Consider the following 21,751-nt stretch of genomic DNA (forward strand, 5'->3'; position numbering starts at 1 on the left):
TCTGCCGTCGCACAGCCATCCCCTCTTCATGCCCTTGCCAATGGCGGGCCTTACAGCTTCCATTCCTGCTTTATTTAGTGGTGCCTCCTGCTCCCTGCTGTTTGAAAAGCTGTTTATGCTAACGAGCCAGGGAAGATCTGAAGAGCTTGCTGTGCCTGTGCTGGTGAGAGGCCCTGTGTGTGTGTGTTGCCCCATTAATGAACCTTCGAAGGGCAACCCTTGTTTGTTTTGTCATGGTGCCAATTCCGGAGCCTCGTGCCAGAGTGTGCTGCCGATGGTGAGCCCACCATGTGGCCTTCTTCCTGCTGAGAGCAAAACACACTCCTTTTTCAAAGGGTCATTTTGGAGATGCCCATTGAGGGAGACTTTCCTTCCCCAAGGCCGCCTCTCACCTGGCCGCTCCTGGCCTTCCCCAGCATCCCGTGAACAGGTGGTGGGGTGACTGGAGAGCAGGGATTTCCTCTTTCCAGGAAAGTTGGATGGGTTTCCCCACTGCTGCCCCAGGACCAGAGAAAAGCAGCTGTCACAGGTTATTCATTTGTTTTCTCCTACATCAGATCTGTATAAAAGAAAGCTTGAGGCCCGTGGCTGCTTCTCCTGCATTCCTGAGACCGCTCATGCAAGCAAAGAACCTGCCCGAGCGCCGTTTCTCTTGGGTTTTTGTGCAGCCTTGAGCTACAGCAGTTACTCCTGCTGTTCAAGTGACATGTTCCGCTGACTCAGAACTGCTAATAAGAATTCAGGAACCCTTGTAGACACATCATCCTGTTCAACTAGTGGGCGTGGCTTTGAGAAGCCTTTCTTTGAGGAGAAGCCCTAGGAATTCACTTGTGTCTAGTGCACACTGGATCTCCCGCCCCACACAGGGTTGTATTTAGGGATTTCCTTGGGTCCTTGGATTTGTTTCATTGACCAGCTATTTAGGATGGCTGTAATGAGGGCTGCCTCTGCTGTCTTCAGACTCTCTGTAATTTTGGAATAGGAAATAAATCTAATATGATAAACCACAAAAATCCTGAAATACTAAGGTATTATACCTGAGCCTCAGAATTAGGATCATTTGGTCTTTGGTGATTAATTATTTGTCATGTTGAGATCAACACACTTCCACTACTGTTGTTTAAATGTCTCTTAGAAGGAGAAGGTGTGCTGTTCACCAAGAGTTTTGTTCATACTGCTTGCTCAGCATGGTGCTAGGCGATGAATGGAAATACAGGCTGATTTTTGCCCTCAAGCAGCTTATAATCAAGTTGTAGAGATAAAAGTAATTGAAGTGAACCAAGGAAAAGTTCTTTCAGTGACAAACAGTGTGGTGGTGATTACTGAGGAGTACAGAGAGGAGAGAGATTGGTGTGGGCTTGACTGATGGGAGGGGCTTTTATGGCCTAAATGGAACTTGAACTTGTGCTTCTTACAGAATGCCCAAGGTTTGGATAAATGTTGAGGAAGAGAAAGGACATCCAAAGGGCTTGGGCTGCAGGAACAGAGGCAAGAATGCATAAGAATGTGGGGCTGATGGGGAGGTGACCCTCCTGTTGAAGGAAAGTGAGAGAGATGGTTGAGTGGTAGTGTTGGGTAGATTTTTAGAGTATAAGTTTGAATGTTTTGACATTGGCTCTTGCATGGGGAAGGCACCAGATGAATATGACCATTTATATTGGGAGGGCTAGACTGGTCTTTCCTTTCTGTTTTCTGGAATCAAAGATGGTACCAAGAGTTCCATCCAGAGAGACCAGGGCGGTCAGGGCGGGGCAGTTCCGTGTGGACATGTTGAGCCATGCTGAGTGTTGAGTGATGGAAGGCTAGCCACTTACAGACATCTTGTGGTCTGCTGAAAGTATGAGATGCATATTCAAGCGATAAGTCAGGAATGGAAATTTTTGTTTTGGGAGTCAACTCATAATTTCGGTAATTGAAACCACAGAAGTAGTTAAGGTAGTTGATGTACAGAGATAAGAGCAGAGAGCCAAGGGAAAGTATGATGATGGTTAAATACTATAGGAGAACAGAGAGGAGAGATTTCTGTGGGTTAAAGTAATAGGGAGTTTTATCGAGTAAGTGGAAAAGCACATCCATGGAGAGCTGTAAGAACGGGAAGAAGGGCAAGCAATGTAGAGAGGTAGGAGGTAGGAAGGGAGCCAGAAAACTAGGTCAGAGAGGCACAGCAGGGAGCAAATTTCAAGGTGGGATGGTCAGCAGTTTTGAATGCAGGGGAGATTGAAGAAGGTGAAAGTAGAAGAGGAAAAACCATTGGCTGCCATGAGGAGGGCATTGATGCCCTTGGAGAGAGGACCAAATCTTGGAGATGTAGGGCCATCTAACCCACCAGAATCAGTGTCCAGCCCTCCCCTCCAGAGAGCCTGATTCTGGGCTGGGACCTGGAAACTGTGTGTATCTGCACTAAGCTCCACAGTTGGTTCTGCTGCACAACAGAGCTTGAGAACTCTTGATGCAGTGTGGCTCTCTGTAAACAACGGGGGAGGAGGAGCTCACCTGGCTTTAGAAGACTGGTATTGGGGAAGGTAAGCAGTGGGCAGAGTCCATTTGTTTAAAGGAGTTGAGATTCGAGGGAAGGACAGAGAGCATTGTCTAACTGGCGGTGTAAGTGGGTCAGACTCTGATCCAGGAGCTCATGGGGTAATGGAATATGGTAGAGAGTCAAGTGGGAGGGATCACCAGTAAAATCCTATAAAGCCCTCGTATTAATCATCACGGAAAGGACAACACAGCCCTGCCATAGAAATAACAGGCAATTCACAAAAGAAATATAAATTACCAATAAGTATCTGCAGATGGGTTCTGTCTTCCTAGCAAAAAATGTAAGTTAAAATGAGATGCCATTCTTGCCTGCCAAATTGACATTTTTTTTTTTTAAACAAAATAGTACTGACTAGTGATGAAGGTGCAGGAAAATGGATGCTCATGTGCCAATGTGAGTGTGATTTAGAAGAACTTTCCTAGAGGGCAGTTTGGCATGTGCCAAGAGAGCCTTAAATGTGCCTAGCTTTTGAGCCAGCAATTCCACTTCCAGAAATATGTCCTAAGGAGGGAGAGACAGAACGTCCGTTAAGAGCCTGGGTTTCAGAGTAGTACAGGAGGCTTGCCTGGTTTCAGAGGCTGCCTTAGCTGGTATGTGACTTGGGTAAGGTACTTAACCCTCTAAGCCTGACTTTCCTCATCTGTAAAATGGGCTGTTGCCCAGGTCAAATGAAGTAGTGTATGTTTAAAAAGTGCTTGGAACCATGCCTGGCCCTACTAAATGGGTAGTCATGAAACTGCTACTTATTTTTATTAGTTATTTTGTTATTATATGTGCACAAAGATTTACGAGAGTTTATTGCAGTATTAACAGCAGAATATTAGGAATTGCCTAAATGTCCAGTAATAGAATTTAGTGAAATTATGCTGTGTCCCTAGGATGCAGTATCTATTCAGCCATTAATTCTAGCTTATGAAGAATATTTAATGTCATGGGAAAACGTTCATGCTAAATTAAGTTAAAAGGGCAGTCCGCGTAAGGAGCAGTGCCATCTGAGGTTGGTAAAGAAGACCTGTAACGATCGACATGCAGAGGAAAAAAGCCTGAAACGCTCTGCCTACCATTGGTTCTCTGGCTGGTGGAATTACAGGTGATTTTTATTTTAGCTGTTGAGTCTTTCTGCATATATTCAATTTTTTTTTTATAATGAACTCATACTACTTTAATCAGGAGAAATTATTTAAAATAAATTTAACATCGTGAGATGCCGGATTGAAACTGTGATGGGCCAAATGGCACGCTTTTACATCAGCTCCTGGCTTTTGCTCTGCAGCCCAATTGCAAGAATGGAGAGATCAGCAATGAATGGAGAGATCAACAACGGGATCTTTTGAGAGGGATTTTGAGGAAGTTGGAGGAGATGAAAGGTTTTGAGTGCTGCAAAGAAAGCATTGAAGTAGTCGGTTACAGTTCATGGGGGAAGGCACCCAGTTTACCGGGGAAAGCACCAAGGGGTGAGTGCAGATAGGGTGGGTGAGCTGTGCACCTGCCAGGTGGTGGTGGTGGGGGCACTTGATGCAGTGGGTTAGTTAAAGCTGCTTTTGGTGAAAGGAGTGCTGCTTTACATCTGAGAGGGGATCAGTGCTTTAGGGTGATCAAATCCAGGTCAAGAGAGAACCATTCAGGCCAGTGATGGGCAAAGGATGCTGGTCTTCTGTCTTCAGGATATGGTGGAAAGACCTCAGGGTGGATGTTTAAGTACCTATGTGTTGGGATATAAATACTTGAGTAGCTGGTTAAATTGCCCCAGATGCTTTTTTAGAACAAGGCAGAGTATAAGTAATAGCTGGATAGTTTTACTTTTTATTAGCATATCCATAGCTTTGGTGGTTGTTGAACTGTCGGTATATCTACATAGAGAATAAAAAATTCTGTTCCCCTAAATGCCAGCTCATCTCTTCCAACACCCACAGACTGGGTTCCTAGACCTGGCTCTGCTTCTGATCTCATGACTCCCTCCTCTTCCCCTCCATGACTGCACTGCAACCAGAGCATCGCTTTGGTTGTGGATTCCCTGCAGGATGGACTGAGCCAGCGCTTTTCACTTCCAGGCTGATTTATGTTGACTCTGGAAAGAGCACAGATGCACTTATTAGCAAACATGAAGCCCAGGGCTGGCCGACTCTCTGCGCCTTCCGTGTAGTGGACCTCCTGCCACACGAGGGACCTGTTCGAGCATGTGTATATTCTCTGACCTTGCCATAGCTACGGAATAATTCTTAAGGCTACTGGGAAATTGCTACCACGAGGATGGAATCTCACCTATTTATGCTTTAACACTTATTGACTTACAGCAGCAATATACAAATACAGTTATTGTATAAAGCGCAGAGTAGAATTGGATATGGTTCTTGAGTAGATTCCAAGCTCAACAGATCAGAGTATTATTTCTTTGCCCCATGTGAATGAGGTTTCTACTTAGCTCAGAATCTGGGCTGCCTTTGTTTTTTTGTTTTAGGAGGTGGGGATAGTTTGTTCATTGGCATGTATTTTTCTTTAATATGTTTTAGTCTAGGTTGAGCAATGTTCAGCCTCGGTAGGTTGCTGGCGTTCTTCTTTTCTATGGTGGCTTCCCTTGACCTTATATTTAGAACTGCCTTTCACCAAGTTAGGGAGATCTGTCCTGAGTCAAGATCATGGATGTTTTGGTTAAATGTCTTTCAGTGTGTTACTTGAAATTCTGCCCAAGTCAGAATGGCCATGTGTCTTGTCTGACTAGAGGGCTTTTTCTAGAAGCTGTTGGCTGGAGGGGAGGAAGACCAGTTTTCTGTTCTTGTCTGTTTCTACCTCCCAGCCCGGCCTCACTGCCTCCCTCCTCACAAAGCTGCCAGTGGTCAGTTTCATGTGAAGATAAGGATATAGGGATGAGGGATAGTTGGCTGTTCATATGTATTTGTGCAGGTTCAATATGTAGAATACTTACACCGGACAACTTTTTTTTCCTCTTTGTTTTGACATAATTTCAGATGTACAGGAGAGTTGTAATAATAGAACAAAGAATTTTCATGTATACTTCATCTGGATACCCCCATGTTAACATTAACTCATAGTCTGTCTGTCTGTCTGTATACACACACACACAAACTTACACTCACAGTGTTTTCCCAAACCAGTTGAAAATTAAGACATCATGTCCCTTCGTCTCTAGATATATCACTGTTTTTCTTAAAAAACAAAGACATTCTCTTATATAACCACACTGCAGTTATAATTAGGAAATTAACATTCGTATACTACTGTTATTCAATCTACGGACCTTCTTCAGATTTTGCCAGTCGTCCCAATTGTGCCCTTTGTAGGAAGAGAAAATCCCAGATTGTGTTACGTTCATTTGTCACGTCTCTTCAGTCTCCTTTCATCTGAAACACTTCTTTAGTCTGTCTGTTTCATGATGCTGACATTTTGAAGAGCATAGGACATTTTGTAGACTGTCCTCAATTTGGATTTGTTTGGTGTTTCCTCAGGATTAGATTCAGGTTTTGCCTTTTTGGCAGGAATGTCAAAGAAGGGGATGTTGTGTTCTCAGTGCATCCTCTCAGGGGCACATGATGTCTATTTGTCTCGTTCTTGGTGATGTTAACTTTGATAATGTGCTGAAGGTGGTGCCTTCTAGGTTTCTCCACTGTAAAGTTATTGTTTTTTCTTCTGTAGTTAATAAGTATCTTGTAGGGAGATGCTTTGAGACTGTGTAAATATCCTGTTACTACTCCAAACTTTCATCCACTGGTTTTAGTATGTGTTGATTCCTTCCTGAATGGTTTATTATTATGATGGTTACCAAATGGTGATCTTCTAACTCCACAGTTCCTTCTGCATTTGTTAGTTGGATTTCTCCTCTAAGGAAGAACTTTCCCTAATCCCACATTTTTTTTTAATTTATGAAAGTACAGAATTATAGATTCTTATTTCATACGTTGGGTAGTAATCCTTTACTCTGATGTAATTCTCTTGTTCAAATTGTCCCACGTTTAGGGAGTGGGAGCCCCTGCAACCTGCTCCTGTATCCTTTTGGCACAGTCTTTTCATTCTTAGAGTCATTCCTTGTGTTCTGGCTCAAAAAAAATGCTCAAGGCTCATCTTTCACTCTCCCTGCCCCAGTCCAAGAATTGGCCATTTCTCAATGGAACCCTGGTTCTGTTTCGTGGAGAATGGTTACCCCAGGCATTTCTTCTCTTAAGAGGAAAAGAAACGTGTTAAAGGATCATCTTTTTTCCTCTCAAAGTGTTATAATTTCTCCCAATACCTTAATTTTCCCCATAGTTTTATTGAGCACCTATTACATCTTGGATGTGGAGAATACAGTGCCTGCTCTCAGGGTGCTCACAGCCTAGTGGCAGAGATAGAGCAGTCAACAGATAATTCCACTAGTATGATAACCCCAACTTGCAGCAGATCACTGAACACTGTGTGATCACAGAGGAGGAGGTTAAAGCAGACTGAGTAACTCGATTGATAACCAAGGACTGAAAAGAGTCTTCACCCTTCAGAGGACCTGGGAGGCTGCCTGATGGAACCTCCTGGCTAGAGCAAAATCCCCTTCTCCATTCGTGAAATCAGGGAGAGCAGTATTTCAGAGTCTACATTCCATTTGGGAACTTTGATCATCTTGAGAAGGGTTTTCATTTATATTGAACTGAGCTGCAATTCTGTATAAATTCCCCCTCATGACTCCTACTTAAATCCTAAAGCTAGGTAGAAGACATGTAAGTAGTCCTCACTGTTGTCAGGCAAGCCTTCCCAGAGTTGAGGACGGTTGGCTTGCTCTGCAGTGGGAGTTTTCTTTTCTGCACTCTTGCACACCAGAGTCTGCATTCGGACCAGGCTCCAGTTTGTTTGTCACCCCCTCTTGTGAGATTGTCCCAAGTGGGAAATCAGAACATTCTCCGTGCAGACAGAGAAAAGGATTGGGCTGTTAACCTGCTGAGTTTCAACAGGTAGTGTGTATAGGTGGCCAGAGGACACATTTACATCCTTGGCCACCATGTCAGCTCTGGGCTTCCACTGATTTTGTGGCGAAGTAACACCCACAGGTATTTTTGGCATGAACTCCTGTTAATCCAAGTCTCTTCCATCTTCAGTTGGTTTTACGAATTGCCTAAGCTTAAATACAAGGCATCCTATTTATCCTTTGAAAATGCCATCTTGTTTGTTTGAGCTTGTCGTTCCAACTTGTGGAGATATTCCTTTTACTCTTGATCTCAGCATTTAGCATGTTAGTTAGTCCTCTTAGCTTTGTGTGCTCTGCAAATTGGTGTGTGTGCTTGGTCTCATCCCTCAAGTTTTTGATTTAAATGAAGGGAACAGGGACAAGACTGAACTCTGAGGCATGTCACTGGACACACTAACCTTTAAATGGCGACGTCAAGTAATGGCATCCACCAGCTATAAAATCGTCTGGACTTTATTATCTGAAACACATTTTGCTGTCCTGGATACAAAGAAATGATAAACTTTGGGATCCTTTATTAAAATAAAAAACTCTCTACTGTGTTTTTCAGATCATTGAACCTAAGTGAGGTTATTTTTCCGTTTATTTTATGTGAATTTTCTTACTGGATTTACAGCTAATTGCTAATTCATCTGGACCACTTTTTTTCTTTTTTCCTAGATGCTATTCAGCAACTGTTGAATCTGTTCTAAAAGTATGAGGAAACTGCTCTCTCTCTCTCTCTATATATAAAATCTACAACATATCCTTTTAAACTTAATATCATTCCTTTATCCAAAACAATGTACATACACATCACTCTTTCCCCTTCTCTTGCTTTATATTATTTCTGACTGCTTTTCACCACTTAGCGTTACATTTGTTTTCAGTCTCTTCCCCAACAAGAATGTAAGCTAAGCCCTGTTTATTATTGATTCCCTGGCATCTGACACATAGTAGGGGCGCAGTAAATACTGAATGAATGAGTGAATGAATGAATACATTTCTTGATCTATAGTTTCTGGAGTCTACCTTTTTTCTTTAAAAAAAGTTCAAGTTAATGGGCCTGCCACACTGTTCTTTGCAACAGCTTCCCCCACTCCCTTTATCCTCTCTCTTCTGTGTGAAGACTTTAAACCATTTTGATCTCTCCTCCCCCCACCACTCCCAAGCCAAAAAGTGCGTGTGTGTGAATTGGCGATGTTCTTTAACATAGCCGTCCTGGTATCCCATGATCTTAGGACAGTCCCCAGGTACATAAAGATTGAATGTGAATGTAGGCGTGGATGTAGGGACGTTCTGGAGTTCTCTTTGAGAAATCGACACTAAAGAAAAATGTAGGAGAGTGGTGAAGAGCACAGACTCCACAGCCAGACTATGGTTTTGTCTCTAGGCTGCACAACCTTGGGCAACCTCAGTTTTCCCATCTTTAAAGTGGGGATGAAAACAGCATCCATCTCATAGAGTGGTTATGAGCGGACCGAGATGGTGCTCTACCCACAGGCCTTGACATGATGTCTAACTCGAGAAGGAATGGCTTCCCTTATGATGGTTTTAATTTTAAAAAGCTTTGGGAAATACATGTACAAAGGAGGCAATGGAGTTACCCATAACCTCGTCCCCTAGCAGTTATCACTGTACAGAGTTTGATACGAATCTCCTGTATGTCCATACACAGACCTTCCCTTGCCATCCTGTGTGATCATTTTCCCACCCCTGTAAATAGTTTCTTTAAAAAAATGATAGTTTATAACATCCTATGGAACTCTATGTACTGTAATTTAGAGAGTCCTTTGTTTTGCCAGATTATTTCCTTTGTTTTTTTTTTCTGTTGAAAATGTTGTGATGAATAATCTTCTATCGCTATGCATATCTTGAGTTATTTCCTAGAATGGGAGAATTGCTGATTCAAAGGGCTTGTGCATTTTTGAGGCTTTTGAGCCTTCCTGCCAAATTGCCTTCAGGAAGATGGTGCCATTGCATCGCCTCCAGCAGAGCAGGGAGCTCCTGGAAACCGCGTTGCTTGCCTGCCGCGTGCTTCTCTCTGGTGATGCGCGTGGGTTATTCACGGAGGCAACAGTTCCTCGCTGTCTCGATTCTCTCTTTGTTTTTCTTTTCTTCCTCTTTGTTTCCTTTCTTGGTTTTCTGCCAAACAGCCTCTTGTGAAAGGACCGCCTAATTAACCCTGTGCTAATTAACAATTTAAAATTACACAGTGCGACTGTTCATGTTTAATTCTCCGGGAGCTGGAGCAACAGAGGGAGCCCCCTCCTCTTTGTAATAACTCCCTCCCCTCTCTCCCAGATTCCATGTAACTGTTGCATCGAACCCAGTCTTGTCTCCTTCAAGGAATGTGATAAAACTGTCACATCGCATCTTCTCAGTTGAAAGAGGGAAATGGACGACTTTGTTAAAGGGGGGCCCCAGGGTAACATCGCGCAGTTTTATTATTTTAAACAATCTTTGAAAAATAAAAACTGCTATTTGCAAAGATGCAGGGTCCTTTACAGGTGGGTTCCAAGGAAACTAAACTTGTGAGAGGAGCGAGAGTAGGGGCTCTTGATGAAGATGTTGGAACTTTTCTATACAAGATTATGCATCAAATGGCAGATTTAAGCACTAAGGAGAGTGTGCACAAAGTCACTCCTGTATCTTCTCTTTAACTCTCTTAGTGTAGAGATTTGCTCTATTGATATCTAACTGAATTCTTAAAACCACATAAAAACCCATGTTGAGTACAATATTGGGTGGTCATGAATGCATCTGTGTTTAACGGGAATTTTGGGGTGTAAACGGCTAAGGGAGGCAGGCTGCAGAGACAATTGAGGGTTGTGATGTGCGAGCTGGCCCTGGTGTGAGTGAAGGGTGAGGAAGGGGCGCCTTCCTTCAGAGCCAGGGTTGGGGTTTCTGAACAGGGCTGCTGGCGGGGCTGGCTGTGAGAGCGTGGGACCCGCTGGGTTCCCAGGCTGTCCTCTGTAACTGAAGATCATTGATTTTACGGGAAACCGTGTTTACAGACAGAGTGCTGATCGACCTGCCGAGTTGACTTCTGCTTCCTTAAGTAAGAACTACCTTTTTCTTATTGACTGGCTGATAAACAGCGCGAGAGGGATGGCCTGCCTGGTAGGAGGGTGGTGGACGGCCCGAGGACCTTAAACTGAAGGATTGGGTGGTTTAAGAGATTTCTTCAACTCTGTGCTGCCATCTCCTCTTGTCTATCCCTGTGGCTCCCAGGGCCCAGTCGGGGAGCCCAGGACTGACCCTGCCTGGTTACCTAGCAATAGAGACACCAAGCATGGATGAGTTGGCAATCTGGTGAAGATGTCATGAAGCAGAGTGTGTCGCGTGCTTTAATTGTGTACGTCCCCTGGGGATCAGGTTAAAATGCAGATTCTGATTTGGGGTCAGACTGAGAGCCTGCATTTCTCATAGGCTCCACTTGTCCATGAACCACACTTAGCAAGGTTGTAAACAGTCTTGCTTGTCATGGCCAGCGCGCATGGAAAAGAAGCCCAGAGCAGACACCTTAGATCCTGAAGTAGGATCCTTCTTTGCCATGGGTGTCTTAACAGGCAGTCATTCCCTACGAATGAGTGGTCTCCCACTTGTCCCCTCTTGTGAGGCTGGCATCACCACTATGAGGTCGTCTGACTTTTGGAGGTGGCCACAGTGTCATCTTTTCTTGACACCTTTTGCCTGGGAGTAGAAAACAAAGTTAGGTGAGTTTTTAAAAGTCCCAGCCCCTTGGCTGGATGATTTGTAGAGGAAGAGGAGGAAGAAGAGAGCAGAGCAAGAAAAGCCCACCAATTAATTGGTAAACGCTTGCAGGTTTCTCTTGCCCAGCCCAGGCTGGAGAGGAGATTGGCTTTGCTGTCGATACACAAGTCCCTGGTGAAGCATCAAAGCTGTTCTCCTTTATCAATCGTGGCCTCCCCTTCCCGCATGTTCCTGTAACTTACCAAGCATTTATGACATTGATTTTACAATCGGGCTGTTAACCCTCCCGCCCCTTCAGGCCTGCCAACCTTTTTGGCCCCAGCTGTCAATCAGATGCCGTCCAGCCAATCAGGCGTGTCCTTAAGAAGAGCCACCCTGGATTCTCACCTGTATCCTAGCTAAGCCTTTCGAGGAAGCCCGATCGCATCTGCTGTTTGGTTTAGTGTAGTCGTCTTTGTTTAAAATCAATATGTCTTTTCTAAGGCACACGGAACCTTGTTGTAATGGAGTTTGAAGTTATAAACAGAGAGTTGGGGTGTGTGTGTTTTAAACAAAACATGACACATTCTTCCAAAAAGTTATTTCTCCTGAGACTTCTGGTAAACCTGCCTTCCCTGTCTTTTCCCGAGGGGGAGCTGTTGGCTCACTGTGCAGTCAAGCATCAAGAAATGAAAAAAGAATGGGAAGATGGGGCTTGGGAGGGGAGGAGGGTGGGCAAAACCCGCCAAAACCTTCCTCCGCTGTGTATGAATGAGGTGGTGGGTGGAGAAGCAGCCAAATGTTCTCTAGGAAGGAGGCCCGGGAGTTGCAGGCGACTGATCAGGGCTGGGGGAGGTGCTGAGTTGCCTGTAGGAGCAGTGCTGGGACGGAAGAAGTGCCCCTGTGATGTTGTTGCCCCAGGAGCAGAGTGGCAGCCAGTGATCTGATGTCCCCCTCCCCAGGAGACGAAGTCTCAGAGGGCAAATTCAGCTCAGTGGTACTTTAGAGTCGGAAACGGAAAAGCCCTAGGGCTGAAGGACAGCTGCTTGGGTAACAACTAATAACTAATAATAACTAAGAGGCAGGTATGGAATCAGGGCTGGCCAAGCCCAGCTGCTGTCTCGACTTGCTGCTCAGATCCTTGACAGCAAAAACTACCCAGTCCCAGTGGTGACGGGGCTTCGTCCAGACAGGGCTCCATCCACGCTGCTGGAGGGGGAGTCAGCTGATTGGGAGTCTGGGTGGTTCTTCCTAGAAACATCGAACTCATGTTTTGCACCTACATTATTTTAGTCTGAAGCCAGCTGAGCCACAAACAAGGGTGTTCTACCGGTTGAGGGGAGGAGATGGGAATTCGGAGATCTGTCTTCTCTGTTTCACAGTGTCGGGGTGGCAGGGGGCTCGTTTTTAGATTTAGCCCTTCAGTTTTACTGTTTGTAAAATGGGACGATGCTTCCCAGATCCGAGAGGATGAATTCAGCCATCGGCCCTGATGGGGCTTTGCAGAGTGTGTCTAGGCCTGCACATGTGTCCTCTGAGCTATGCAGCCCTCAAACTCTTCTTTGAACTTCTCAAACTAGAAACGTGGTCGGTAAAAGCAACAGCAGCAACTTTGCCTTTAAATCAATCAGTGTGACCCCACTCAGGTTTGCCATCCTTTTTCTCGGGGCGCAAAAATCTTCTTCCTCTCGTTCGGCCCTGCCCGTTGACCCCCTGGCCCACACTCAGCGTGGGCAGCGGGGGGAGACTTTTCCTTGGCCGTCTGTATGTGGGGGGGCTGCCATTCTGCAACCTCGGCGGGCCGGCGAGACAACACGGTTCTCCTCCGCTGTGGCTCGGCGCCCGCGCCTGACTCTAACGCTGTGCTTGCAAAGAACGGAAATTGGAACTGGCCTCCAGGGGTGGAGCGGCCGACAATCTGAAGACAAAGAGGGATGCGCCTGATGCCCCCTTCCCCGCGCCCCCTGCTCGAGCCACGGACCTCGGCCGTGACCCCCAGGGGTGCCGCCCGCCCTCTGCGAGTTGGACGGCGTGGGGCGATCGCTGGGGTGCCTGCTGCCCCTCTGGTCTCTGTTGTGGGTGTGGACAGAAGCCTGTTAGAGTGCTCCGTGCGGGACCTTAGCCTCGGCCCTCCTAACCTCTTTCCTTTCTCTCTCTCTTCCCCCTCTCTCCCTCCTCTCCCCCTTGCCTCCGCTCTTCAGGTCCGATCCGTACTGGGTGCAATGAAAGCTCCACGCAGGCCTTACCATGGAAGGCTGTGACTCGCCCGTCGTCTCGGGGAAGGACAATGGGTGCGGTATCCCTCAGCACCAGCAATGGACTGAACTCAACAGCACCCACCTCCCCGACAAACCCAGTAGCATGGAGCAGTCCACAAGTGAGACCCACGGGCCCCTGGACAGCCTGAGGGCCCCCTTCAATGAGCGCCTGGCGGAGAGCAGCGCCTCGGCCGGCCCGCCCGCCGCCGAGCCGGCCGGCAAGGAGGTCAGCTGCAACGAGTGCTCGGCCTCCTTCGCCAGCCTGCAGACCTACATGGAGCACCACTGCCCCAGCGCACGCCCCCCGCGGCCCCTGCGCGAGGAGAGCGCGAGCGACACCAGTGAGGAGGGGGACGAGGAGAGTGACGTGGAGAACCTGGCTGGGGAGATAGTCTACCAGCCGGACGGCTCGGCGTACATTGTCGAGAGCCTGAGCCAGCTGACCCAGGGCGGGGGCGTCTGTGGCGGTGGCAGCGGGCCTCTCCCTTCGCTCTTCCTGAACTCTCTCCCCGGGGCGGGGGGCAAACAAGGGGACCCTTCTTGTGCTGCACCAGTCTACCCACAGATCATCAACACTTTCCACATAGCCTCATCCTTCGGGAAATGGTTTGAGGGCCCAGACCAGGCTTTCCCGAATACCTCAGCCCTGACGGGGCTCAGCCCCGTCCTGCACAGCTTCCGCGTTTTTGACGTGCGACACAAAAGCAACAAGGATTACCTGAACAGCGACGGCTCTGCCAAAAGCTCCTGCGTATCCAAAGATGTTCCCAACAATGTGGACCTGTCCAAATTCGATGGCTTTGTGCTCTACGGCAAGAGGAAGCCCATCCTGATGTGTTTCTTGTGCAAGCTCTCCTTCGGGTACGTCCGTTCGTTTGTGACCCACGCGGTGCACGACCATCGAATGACCCTGAGTGAAGACGAGCGGAAAATTCTTAGCAATAAGAACATCTCCGCTATCATCCAAGGGATTGGCAAAGACAAGGAACCCCTTGTAAGTTTTCTGGAACCAAAAAACAAAAACTTTCAACACCCTTTAGTTTCCACAGCTAACCTCATAGGCCCCGGACACAGTTTTTATGGTAAATTTAGTGGCATTCGAATGGAAGGGGAGGAGGCTCTCCCAGCCGGCTCTGCCGCCGGCCCCGAGCAGCCCCAGGCTGGTATCTTGACTCCCAGCACCCTCTTGAACCTTGGCGGGCTCACCAGCTCGGTCCTGAAGACCCCCATTACCTCAGTCCCCTTGGGGCCTCTGGCCTCTAGTCCTACCAAATCCTCAGAGGGCAAGGACTCTGGGGCAGCAGAAGGAGAGAAGCAAGAAGTGGGTGATCCGGATTGCTTCTCCGAGAAAGCAGAGCCAGCCGAGGAGGAGGCGGAGGAGGAAGAGGAGGAAGAAGAGGCAGAGGAGGAAGAGGAAGAGGAAGAAGAGGAAGAAGAGGAGGAGGAAGACGAGGGTTGCAAAGGACTCTTTCCAAGCGAGTTGGACGACGAACTGGAGGACAGGCCCCACGAGGAGTCTGGGGCCGCAGCAGGTAGCAGCAGCAAAAAGGACCTTGCTCTCTCAAACCAAAGCATTTCTAACTCCCCCTTAATGCCTAATGTGCTCCAGACCCTGTCGAGGGGCGCAGCTTCTACTAGTTCTAATTCCGCTTCTTCCTTTGTTGTCTTTGATGGTGCGAACAGGAGGAATCGTTTAAGCTTTAACAGTGAGGGCGTCAGGGCCAATGTGGCAGAGGGCGGCAGGAGGCTGGACTTTGCTGACGAAAGTGCCAATAAAGACAATGCCACAGCACCAGAACCAAATGAAAGCACAGAGGGCGACGATGGGGGCTTCGTTCCCCATCACCAGCACGCTGGCTCCCTCTGCGAGCTTGGGGTTGGGGAGTGCCCCTCGGGGAGTGGTGTGGAGTGCCCCAAATGCGACACGGTCCTGGGCTCCTCCCGCTCGCTGGGTGGCCACATGACCATGATGCATTCTCGTAACTCGTGTAAGACACTCAAGTGCCCCAAGTGCAACTGGCACTATAAGTACCAGCAGACGCTGGAGGCACACATGAAGGAGAAGCACCCCGAGCCGGGGGGCTCCTGTGTCTACTGCAAAAGCGGGCAGCCCCACCCTCGGTTGGCACGAGGCGAGAGCTACACGTGTGGTTACAAGCCTTTCCGCTGTGAGGTGTGTAACTACTCCACAACTACCAAAGGCAATCTCAGTATTCATATGCAGTCCGACAAGCATCTCAACAACATGCAGAACCTGCAGAACGGAGGGGGCGAGCAGGTCTTCAGCCACACGGCTGGGGCGGCGGCTGCGGCAGCTGCAGCGGCGGCCGCGGCGGCCAATATCGGTAGCTCCTGTGGGGCCCCCTCGCCCACCAAACCAAAAACCAAACCCACCTGGCGGTGCGAGGTGTGCGATTACGAGACCAACGTGGCTAGGAACCTCCGCATCCACATGACCAGTGAGAAGCACATGCATAACATGATGTTGCTGCAGCAGAACATGACCCAGATCCAACACAACCGCCACCTGGGCCTTGGCAGCCTGCCCTCACCCGCCGAGGCCGAGCTTTACCAATACTACCTGGCCCAGAACATGAACCTGCCCAATCTGAAGATGGACAACGCTGCCTCAGACGCCCAGTTCATGATGAGTGGATTCCAGCTGGATCCCGCCGGGCCCATGGCCGCCATGACGCCTGCTCTAGGTGAGGCTGACTCCGTGTTTGTTTGTTCTCATGGTAGGAGTTTAACTGGGGAAAACTGAAGCTAGACTGAGGTCCTGTTAATTTGGTTGATTCTGTCGAGTCCTGTGGATTCGGTTGATTTTTCTTTCTTTTACTTGAGTGTCTAACAATCAAATATTTTTCTCAAGAATCCATTGAACTCTGTATGTGTGTGTGGGAAGATTGTATGCATTCAGCACACACGTGATTACGCTCCGCCTCCACTGGCTGGGATTAAAATTTAGTGTTTCCTTTAGTTTTTGGCTTCTGGTCAACTTTCTTTTCTGTTCCCGTTCTCTCTTTCTCTGCCCCTTTCTCAGTTTGAAAAATCGCCACAATTATCTGAAACTTTTGGATTCCATTAAATATTTATTGAAACTTACAGGAAACTGTAGCCAGAGCTTTAAATCATCTCCATAAGAGGAACTTGTACCCATAGTGTACCTTATTCAAATAACCCAAGGCTGGTTCTGTGCTCAGTGGGGAGCCACCCAGATACGTTTCTCAAAGTTCTCCAGTGTGTTCAGGAGGATCTTGATGAAAGAGATGTGTTCTTTTTTCTTATTTTGCATGAGTTGTCACTGATTAGTATAGCTGGGAATTAAATTCCCTACTGGGGCACACACAGTGGTGTGACAGGAGAAAAATGAATAAATTCTAAAATTGTACATCAAAGAAAGCTAAGTTCTAATATCAGCTAGATCCTCGTTAATGGAGCCTTTGTTGCCATGAGAAGGGACCCCTGTTAGAGAAGGTGAGTTGGCTATGTCCAGACACAGAGTCTTACCAATTGGCTTAATATGTCTAGAATGGGACCAAGAAGAATAGGATTTAGATGCCGAAAAGCACAAGTAAAGTGTAAAGAGAATCGTGACCACTCTTGGGGGAGAGCTTCTATGGGAAGAAAATCTGCAAATCAGTTTCCTAATGACCAGTGTGATGGTTGGGCCACAACTGTCCCCACCACCTGTGCAGGCACTGCCTGGTCTCCATTCCCTGACCCTGCTAACGTCTTGGGACCAGCAGTGATGGCCCAAATTAAGCAGCATCCCCTTACTGACGTGGGAATAAGTTGTTCTCACCAACAAAGTGTGAGTAGTGCCTTTATTCTGGGATGGTTTAGGTTAATGCCACGGGGCCAAACCTTACCAGTTGTCACATCTTTATTTATGTGGTGTTTCATTGCTAATTGTTGCTGATAAGTCATATTTCATAGCATCTAATTTGTTTTTCCTTCTGTGCATTTAAATTTGAATCCCGTTGCTTTAATCTTGTTTTCTATTTTGGAACATTGACCCGTTGATCCTTTATTACCAAACGGTTTGAAGATGTTTTACAGACTGGTTAATCATGGATGCGTAGGGATTAGTCATCTTATTTGTCCCCAGAGTGAACCATAGGGATGCACACCAGGGATGGCATCAGTACTCTAAGACTTTCTTTTTCTCTTTTTTAAAGCCTAGGGGAATTGGGGTTTTCATGTCTGGAGATTTAAAATCTTGGGGAGGCAGATCTTGGAGTAAATCAAATATAATGTAGGTGGAATGAAGACACAGAAAATGGATGGGTTCATACTGGATCAAAGTGAGATCTTTTTAATTACCTTGAAAACCAGTAATTCTGGCTAAGGCTTGAATTGAGAGGTAGAGGAATATTTTGATTTTACACTAAGTGTCTGTGAGTCTGCGGGGCATCATGCATTATTGGCTTATGGCAGATGCAGAAGAAATAGAAGAATGAATCCCTGTGTTCTGGACACACCTAGAAGATCCGTACTTTATTTCTTAAAGAGAATAGCGCTCCTCCATCTAAGGACCTTATCCAGGTCAGCCAGGAAGGGCCTTTGAATTTCCAGTGTCACCGTTGTCAGCTGAGGTGAGTCTCTGGAAACCTCCTGGGCCTGCCTTGGGCCACAAGAATTTGGCAAGAGCCACAAATACTTCATGCTGGAAGCCTGAGTGGGTGTGGGTTCCATAGGACGTGTCCAAAGGACTTGGAATGTAAGTCGTACGACCTCAGTAAAAGCCAGTGTATGCAAACGAGAAGAGCCGTAACTTTCAGTTTTGTCTGCAACTCTACTGGATTTTCTTTCGACAATTTATGAGAAGCCCGTAGGTGGTATTAGATATTACTGGGCTCTGCAGGGGGAATAAAGTTTTTGTGAAATAAACTCTTGCTTACAAAGTTACTCTTCTTACTTCCCTCGTTGGAACCTTCTCTTCAGTGATATCACACAGATGCTGATTCTGGCAGTGCTTTCTTTCTGATGGCCTCTTTCTTTCTGTCTGCACCCTTGGTCTGGTCTGGTTGGATGTGCTGCCATTTGTAGACTGGATATTAGACTTGAGGCCACCTAACTATCCTTCCAAACATCCCTTCAGACTCTAAAAGTTCAGCACAGCACTGAGAAATGGGTAGCTTGTGGGGACATCTGCATGTTTCCCAAGTAGCCAGCCAGCCACAGGACACTTGCATGAGATTTAAATAGCTCCTTTGATTCTGCTTCTGATTCTAGAAAGTGTCTTTTAATCCATGTGCCTCTGGGATGATGTGTGGGCTCGTGTGCCAGGCTGTAAATTTCCAGGGTGAAAGTTAGGTGCGTGTAGGGAGATGTGGGCCAATCCTTTCCGTGACCATCTGTCCAGTGTGACTGAAGAGTAAACACCTGCGAAGTTCTCACTTAGGGAGGCTCTCCTCCACTTCTTGGGGGCTGAGTTGGTTCCTTCTAGCTCCACGGATCTGTAGGATTCTAAGCCCTGGGTTTGTTCCTCCGGGGTCTGGTTCTCGGAAGGAGTTTCGGCTTGCCTGTTGCCCTCATTTCACCGCTTCTCTGCTTCTCTCTTTGATTTGCATTTCATTTTAAGAGCTCGGAATGGGAATAGGAACTTATTTGCTCTGCGTGTTCTGAAGACTTCTTTTCACTCAGGCATCCAGCAAGTGACAGCTGAATTTCTCTTTAGAGTGATATTGATGTGCTGAGGTTAAATTTAAAAAGTGGTGAAGATTTGATGCTTCAGGTGGTCGGCATCAGAAACAAATATATGTTTGCTCCTGTCTTACCCTCTGGGAAGTTTCTGCTTTTCCTGAACGCTGTGTATGTTGCAGGATGCTGCCTGGCCTTCATCCCTATTAAAGGATGGAGCTTTCAGATGTTTTTTTTTCCCCCTCTTTTTCTCTCTTGTCCTAGAAAGGATGTCTTAGCTATGGCTCCTCTCACCAGGGGAGATGGCAAGAGAGAAGACAAGCAGCAGGCTTCCCAAGGCTTCTGGAATGCACGTGCCAAAGATTTCTGTGGCTTGCTAGACTGCCCACAGGCTTCAAACGCAGCCGGTCGGCTCAATAGAGCCTGTACTGATCTTCTCACTTGAGGTCTTGTGTAGCGTAAATAAGAAAACCATTTTTTTTTTTTAAATAACATCTTTTCTTTGATTAGCCACTAACTTGGATTCTAATCAGTCATTTAAAAAAAATAACCTCAACCCAACCACACGTAAAAGGTCAAATTTAAATATCAGTTGGGACGGGGCAGGGGCAGACATAATAGCTCAAGTGTACCTGTATTTAGGGGAGAGGCAAAAATAGAAGCCGGTGCTCAGCGTTCTGCTTGACTGTGCGCTCTAGGTAATGGAGGGAAGGCAGCTCTTTCCGAGCCTTTCTCGTGATATAAATAAGAGCTCGCGGTATTAATTTACCGCTGGTGAGTGAGAGCCCGTCCCTGGTTTATGCAGGGCAGTGATGGACTGACAAAGGACAGGGGTAGAGAGGGAGGAGCAGAGCTCTCTCGGACCCTTTTCCTTGGGACCATGAGCTGATCTTTGCGTTTCACTGCCCATCTTGATCCTTCCTGAACTGTAACGTTTCGGCTCCTTTACACCCTTGTCTGGCACGGCAGACAGTAGGGCATCTGTGCAGGGGGTTTTGTCCTCTCTAGCCTCTCAGCGAGGATAAGACTGGACCCCTGTCCTAATGAGGCTGCACTCTGATGGGGACACTGGCCAGCACGTGGCTCTGTGTGCAGCTGAGTTATGACAAAGGAGAAAGTGACGTGTTCTTTGGGAGACCTACATTTCAAAGTGTGGAGACTCAGAAAAGGGAAAAGATTGTACTCTTGGGGAGATGTGGGAGGGACTGGCGCCTTTGATGTGTAGGTAGGACATTGGCCAGTGGAGTGTGATGAGGAATAGAAAGGTCATTCCCGAAATCTCTGATTTAGAGCTGCGCTGTCCAGTACAGTAGCCACTAGCCACATGTGGCTATCTAAAGTTAAATGAATTAAAATTAAATAAAAGTTCAGTTCCTCATTGTACCTTAGCTATATTTCAAGTGCTCAATAGCCACATGTGTCTAGTGACTACCACATCTGACAGTGCAGATATAGAACGTTTCCATTGCCACCGAAAGTTCTGTTGGGCAGTGCAGCTTTAGATAAATTCTGGACCCAATTCTGATTTGCCGTAAAGCCCTGATATCTTAGGTTGCACTTTAACTCATTTCCAACTTTTGGGGTCTGGAGTTTCAGATTCTATTATGTCCAGCGAATGATGCTTATTTATATCTTTTCTTGGCTCTGAGCAAGGGGTTGAATTGAAATATTCAAGAGATTATGGTTCCTGCCTTTTTCTAAGTGTTCTTTTCCAAAAGAAAACAAGCATGAAGCCTTCCACAAATTTCAGAATGTTTGTAGGAAAATGCGAACACATGAAGTTGATTATTTTTAAAGTTGTTTTTACAGGTAGTAGCACCTTGCAACACTTGAATTGTGACCTTTTTCTCCTTGAACTTGGGTTGAGGGTGGGGCAGGGCTGGGTGGTGCCTCAGCTATGAGCCTGGCCTCTGATTCTCTTCCCCTGTCCTTCCCCACAGTGGGCGGTGAGATCCCTCTAGACATGCGGCTCGGGGGCGGACAGCTGGTGTCAGAGGAGCTGATGAACCTGGGTGAGAGCTTCATCCAGACCAACGACCCGTCACTGAAGCTCTTCCAGTGCGCCGTCTGCAACAAGTTCACCACGGACAACCTGGACATGCTGGGGCTGCACATGAACGTGGAGCGCAGCCTCCCGGAGGACGAGTGGAAGGCCGTGATGGGGGACTCGTACCAGTGCAAGCTCTGCCGCTACAACACCCAGCTCAAGGCCAACTTCCAGCTGCACTGCAAGACGGACAAGCACGTGCAGAAGTACCAGCTGGTGGCCCACATCAAGGAAGGCGGCAAAGCCAATGAGTGGCGGCTCAAGTGTGTGGCCATTGGCAACCCCGTCCACCTCAAGTGCAATGCCTGTGACTACTACACCAACAGCTTGGAGAAGCTGCGGCTGCACACGGCCAACTCCAGGCATGAGGCCAGCCTGAAGTTGTACAAGGTAAGACCCAGGCTGTCTCCGGAAGCAGGCATTGGATCACTGGGGGATGGGGAGGGCTAGGGGTGGATGGACCCTATTGTGGCTGGGTTGGTGGCTAGATGGTAAACCTGCTGTTGGAAGAGGAGTTGGTGTCCAATTCCTCCTGAAGCTGCATTGTGGTGGCAGGCTTGATCTGGTTCCTGAAGGTTCTCTTGGTGGGCGCCCCCTTTTGAGGGGCAGGTTTTGTTGAAAGCAGCCTGATGCTGTCC

At 47.3% G+C, this 21,751-nt stretch overlaps 1 protein-coding gene across 4 annotated transcripts in view; it reads left to right on the forward strand.

Annotated features, from left to right (window-relative positions):
- ZFHX3 (zinc finger homeobox 3) overlaps positions 1-21,751 on the forward strand; it is a 1,295,343-nt gene that overhangs the window by 1,123,236 nt on the left and 150,356 nt on the right. For 3 of the 4 annotated variants that reach the window (XM_023637235.2, XM_023637236.2, XM_005608377.4), the window contains 2 exons: positions 13,364-16,125; positions 21,007-21,503. In XM_023637235.2, the coding sequence (XP_023493003.1) occupies positions 13,410-16,125; positions 21,007-21,503 (3,213 nt within the window). In that variant the 5' untranslated portion in view covers positions 13,364-13,409. The remainder of the gene's footprint in view (positions 1-13,363; positions 16,126-21,006; positions 21,504-21,751) is intronic. The other variant, XM_070263082.1, reaches the window with a different exon arrangement.

Source organism: Equus caballus, chromosome 3 (assembly GCF_041296265.1).
Source record: "Equus caballus isolate H_3958 breed thoroughbred chromosome 3, TB-T2T, whole genome shotgun sequence".
NCBI lineage: Eukaryota > Metazoa > Chordata > Mammalia > Perissodactyla > Equidae > Equus > Equus caballus.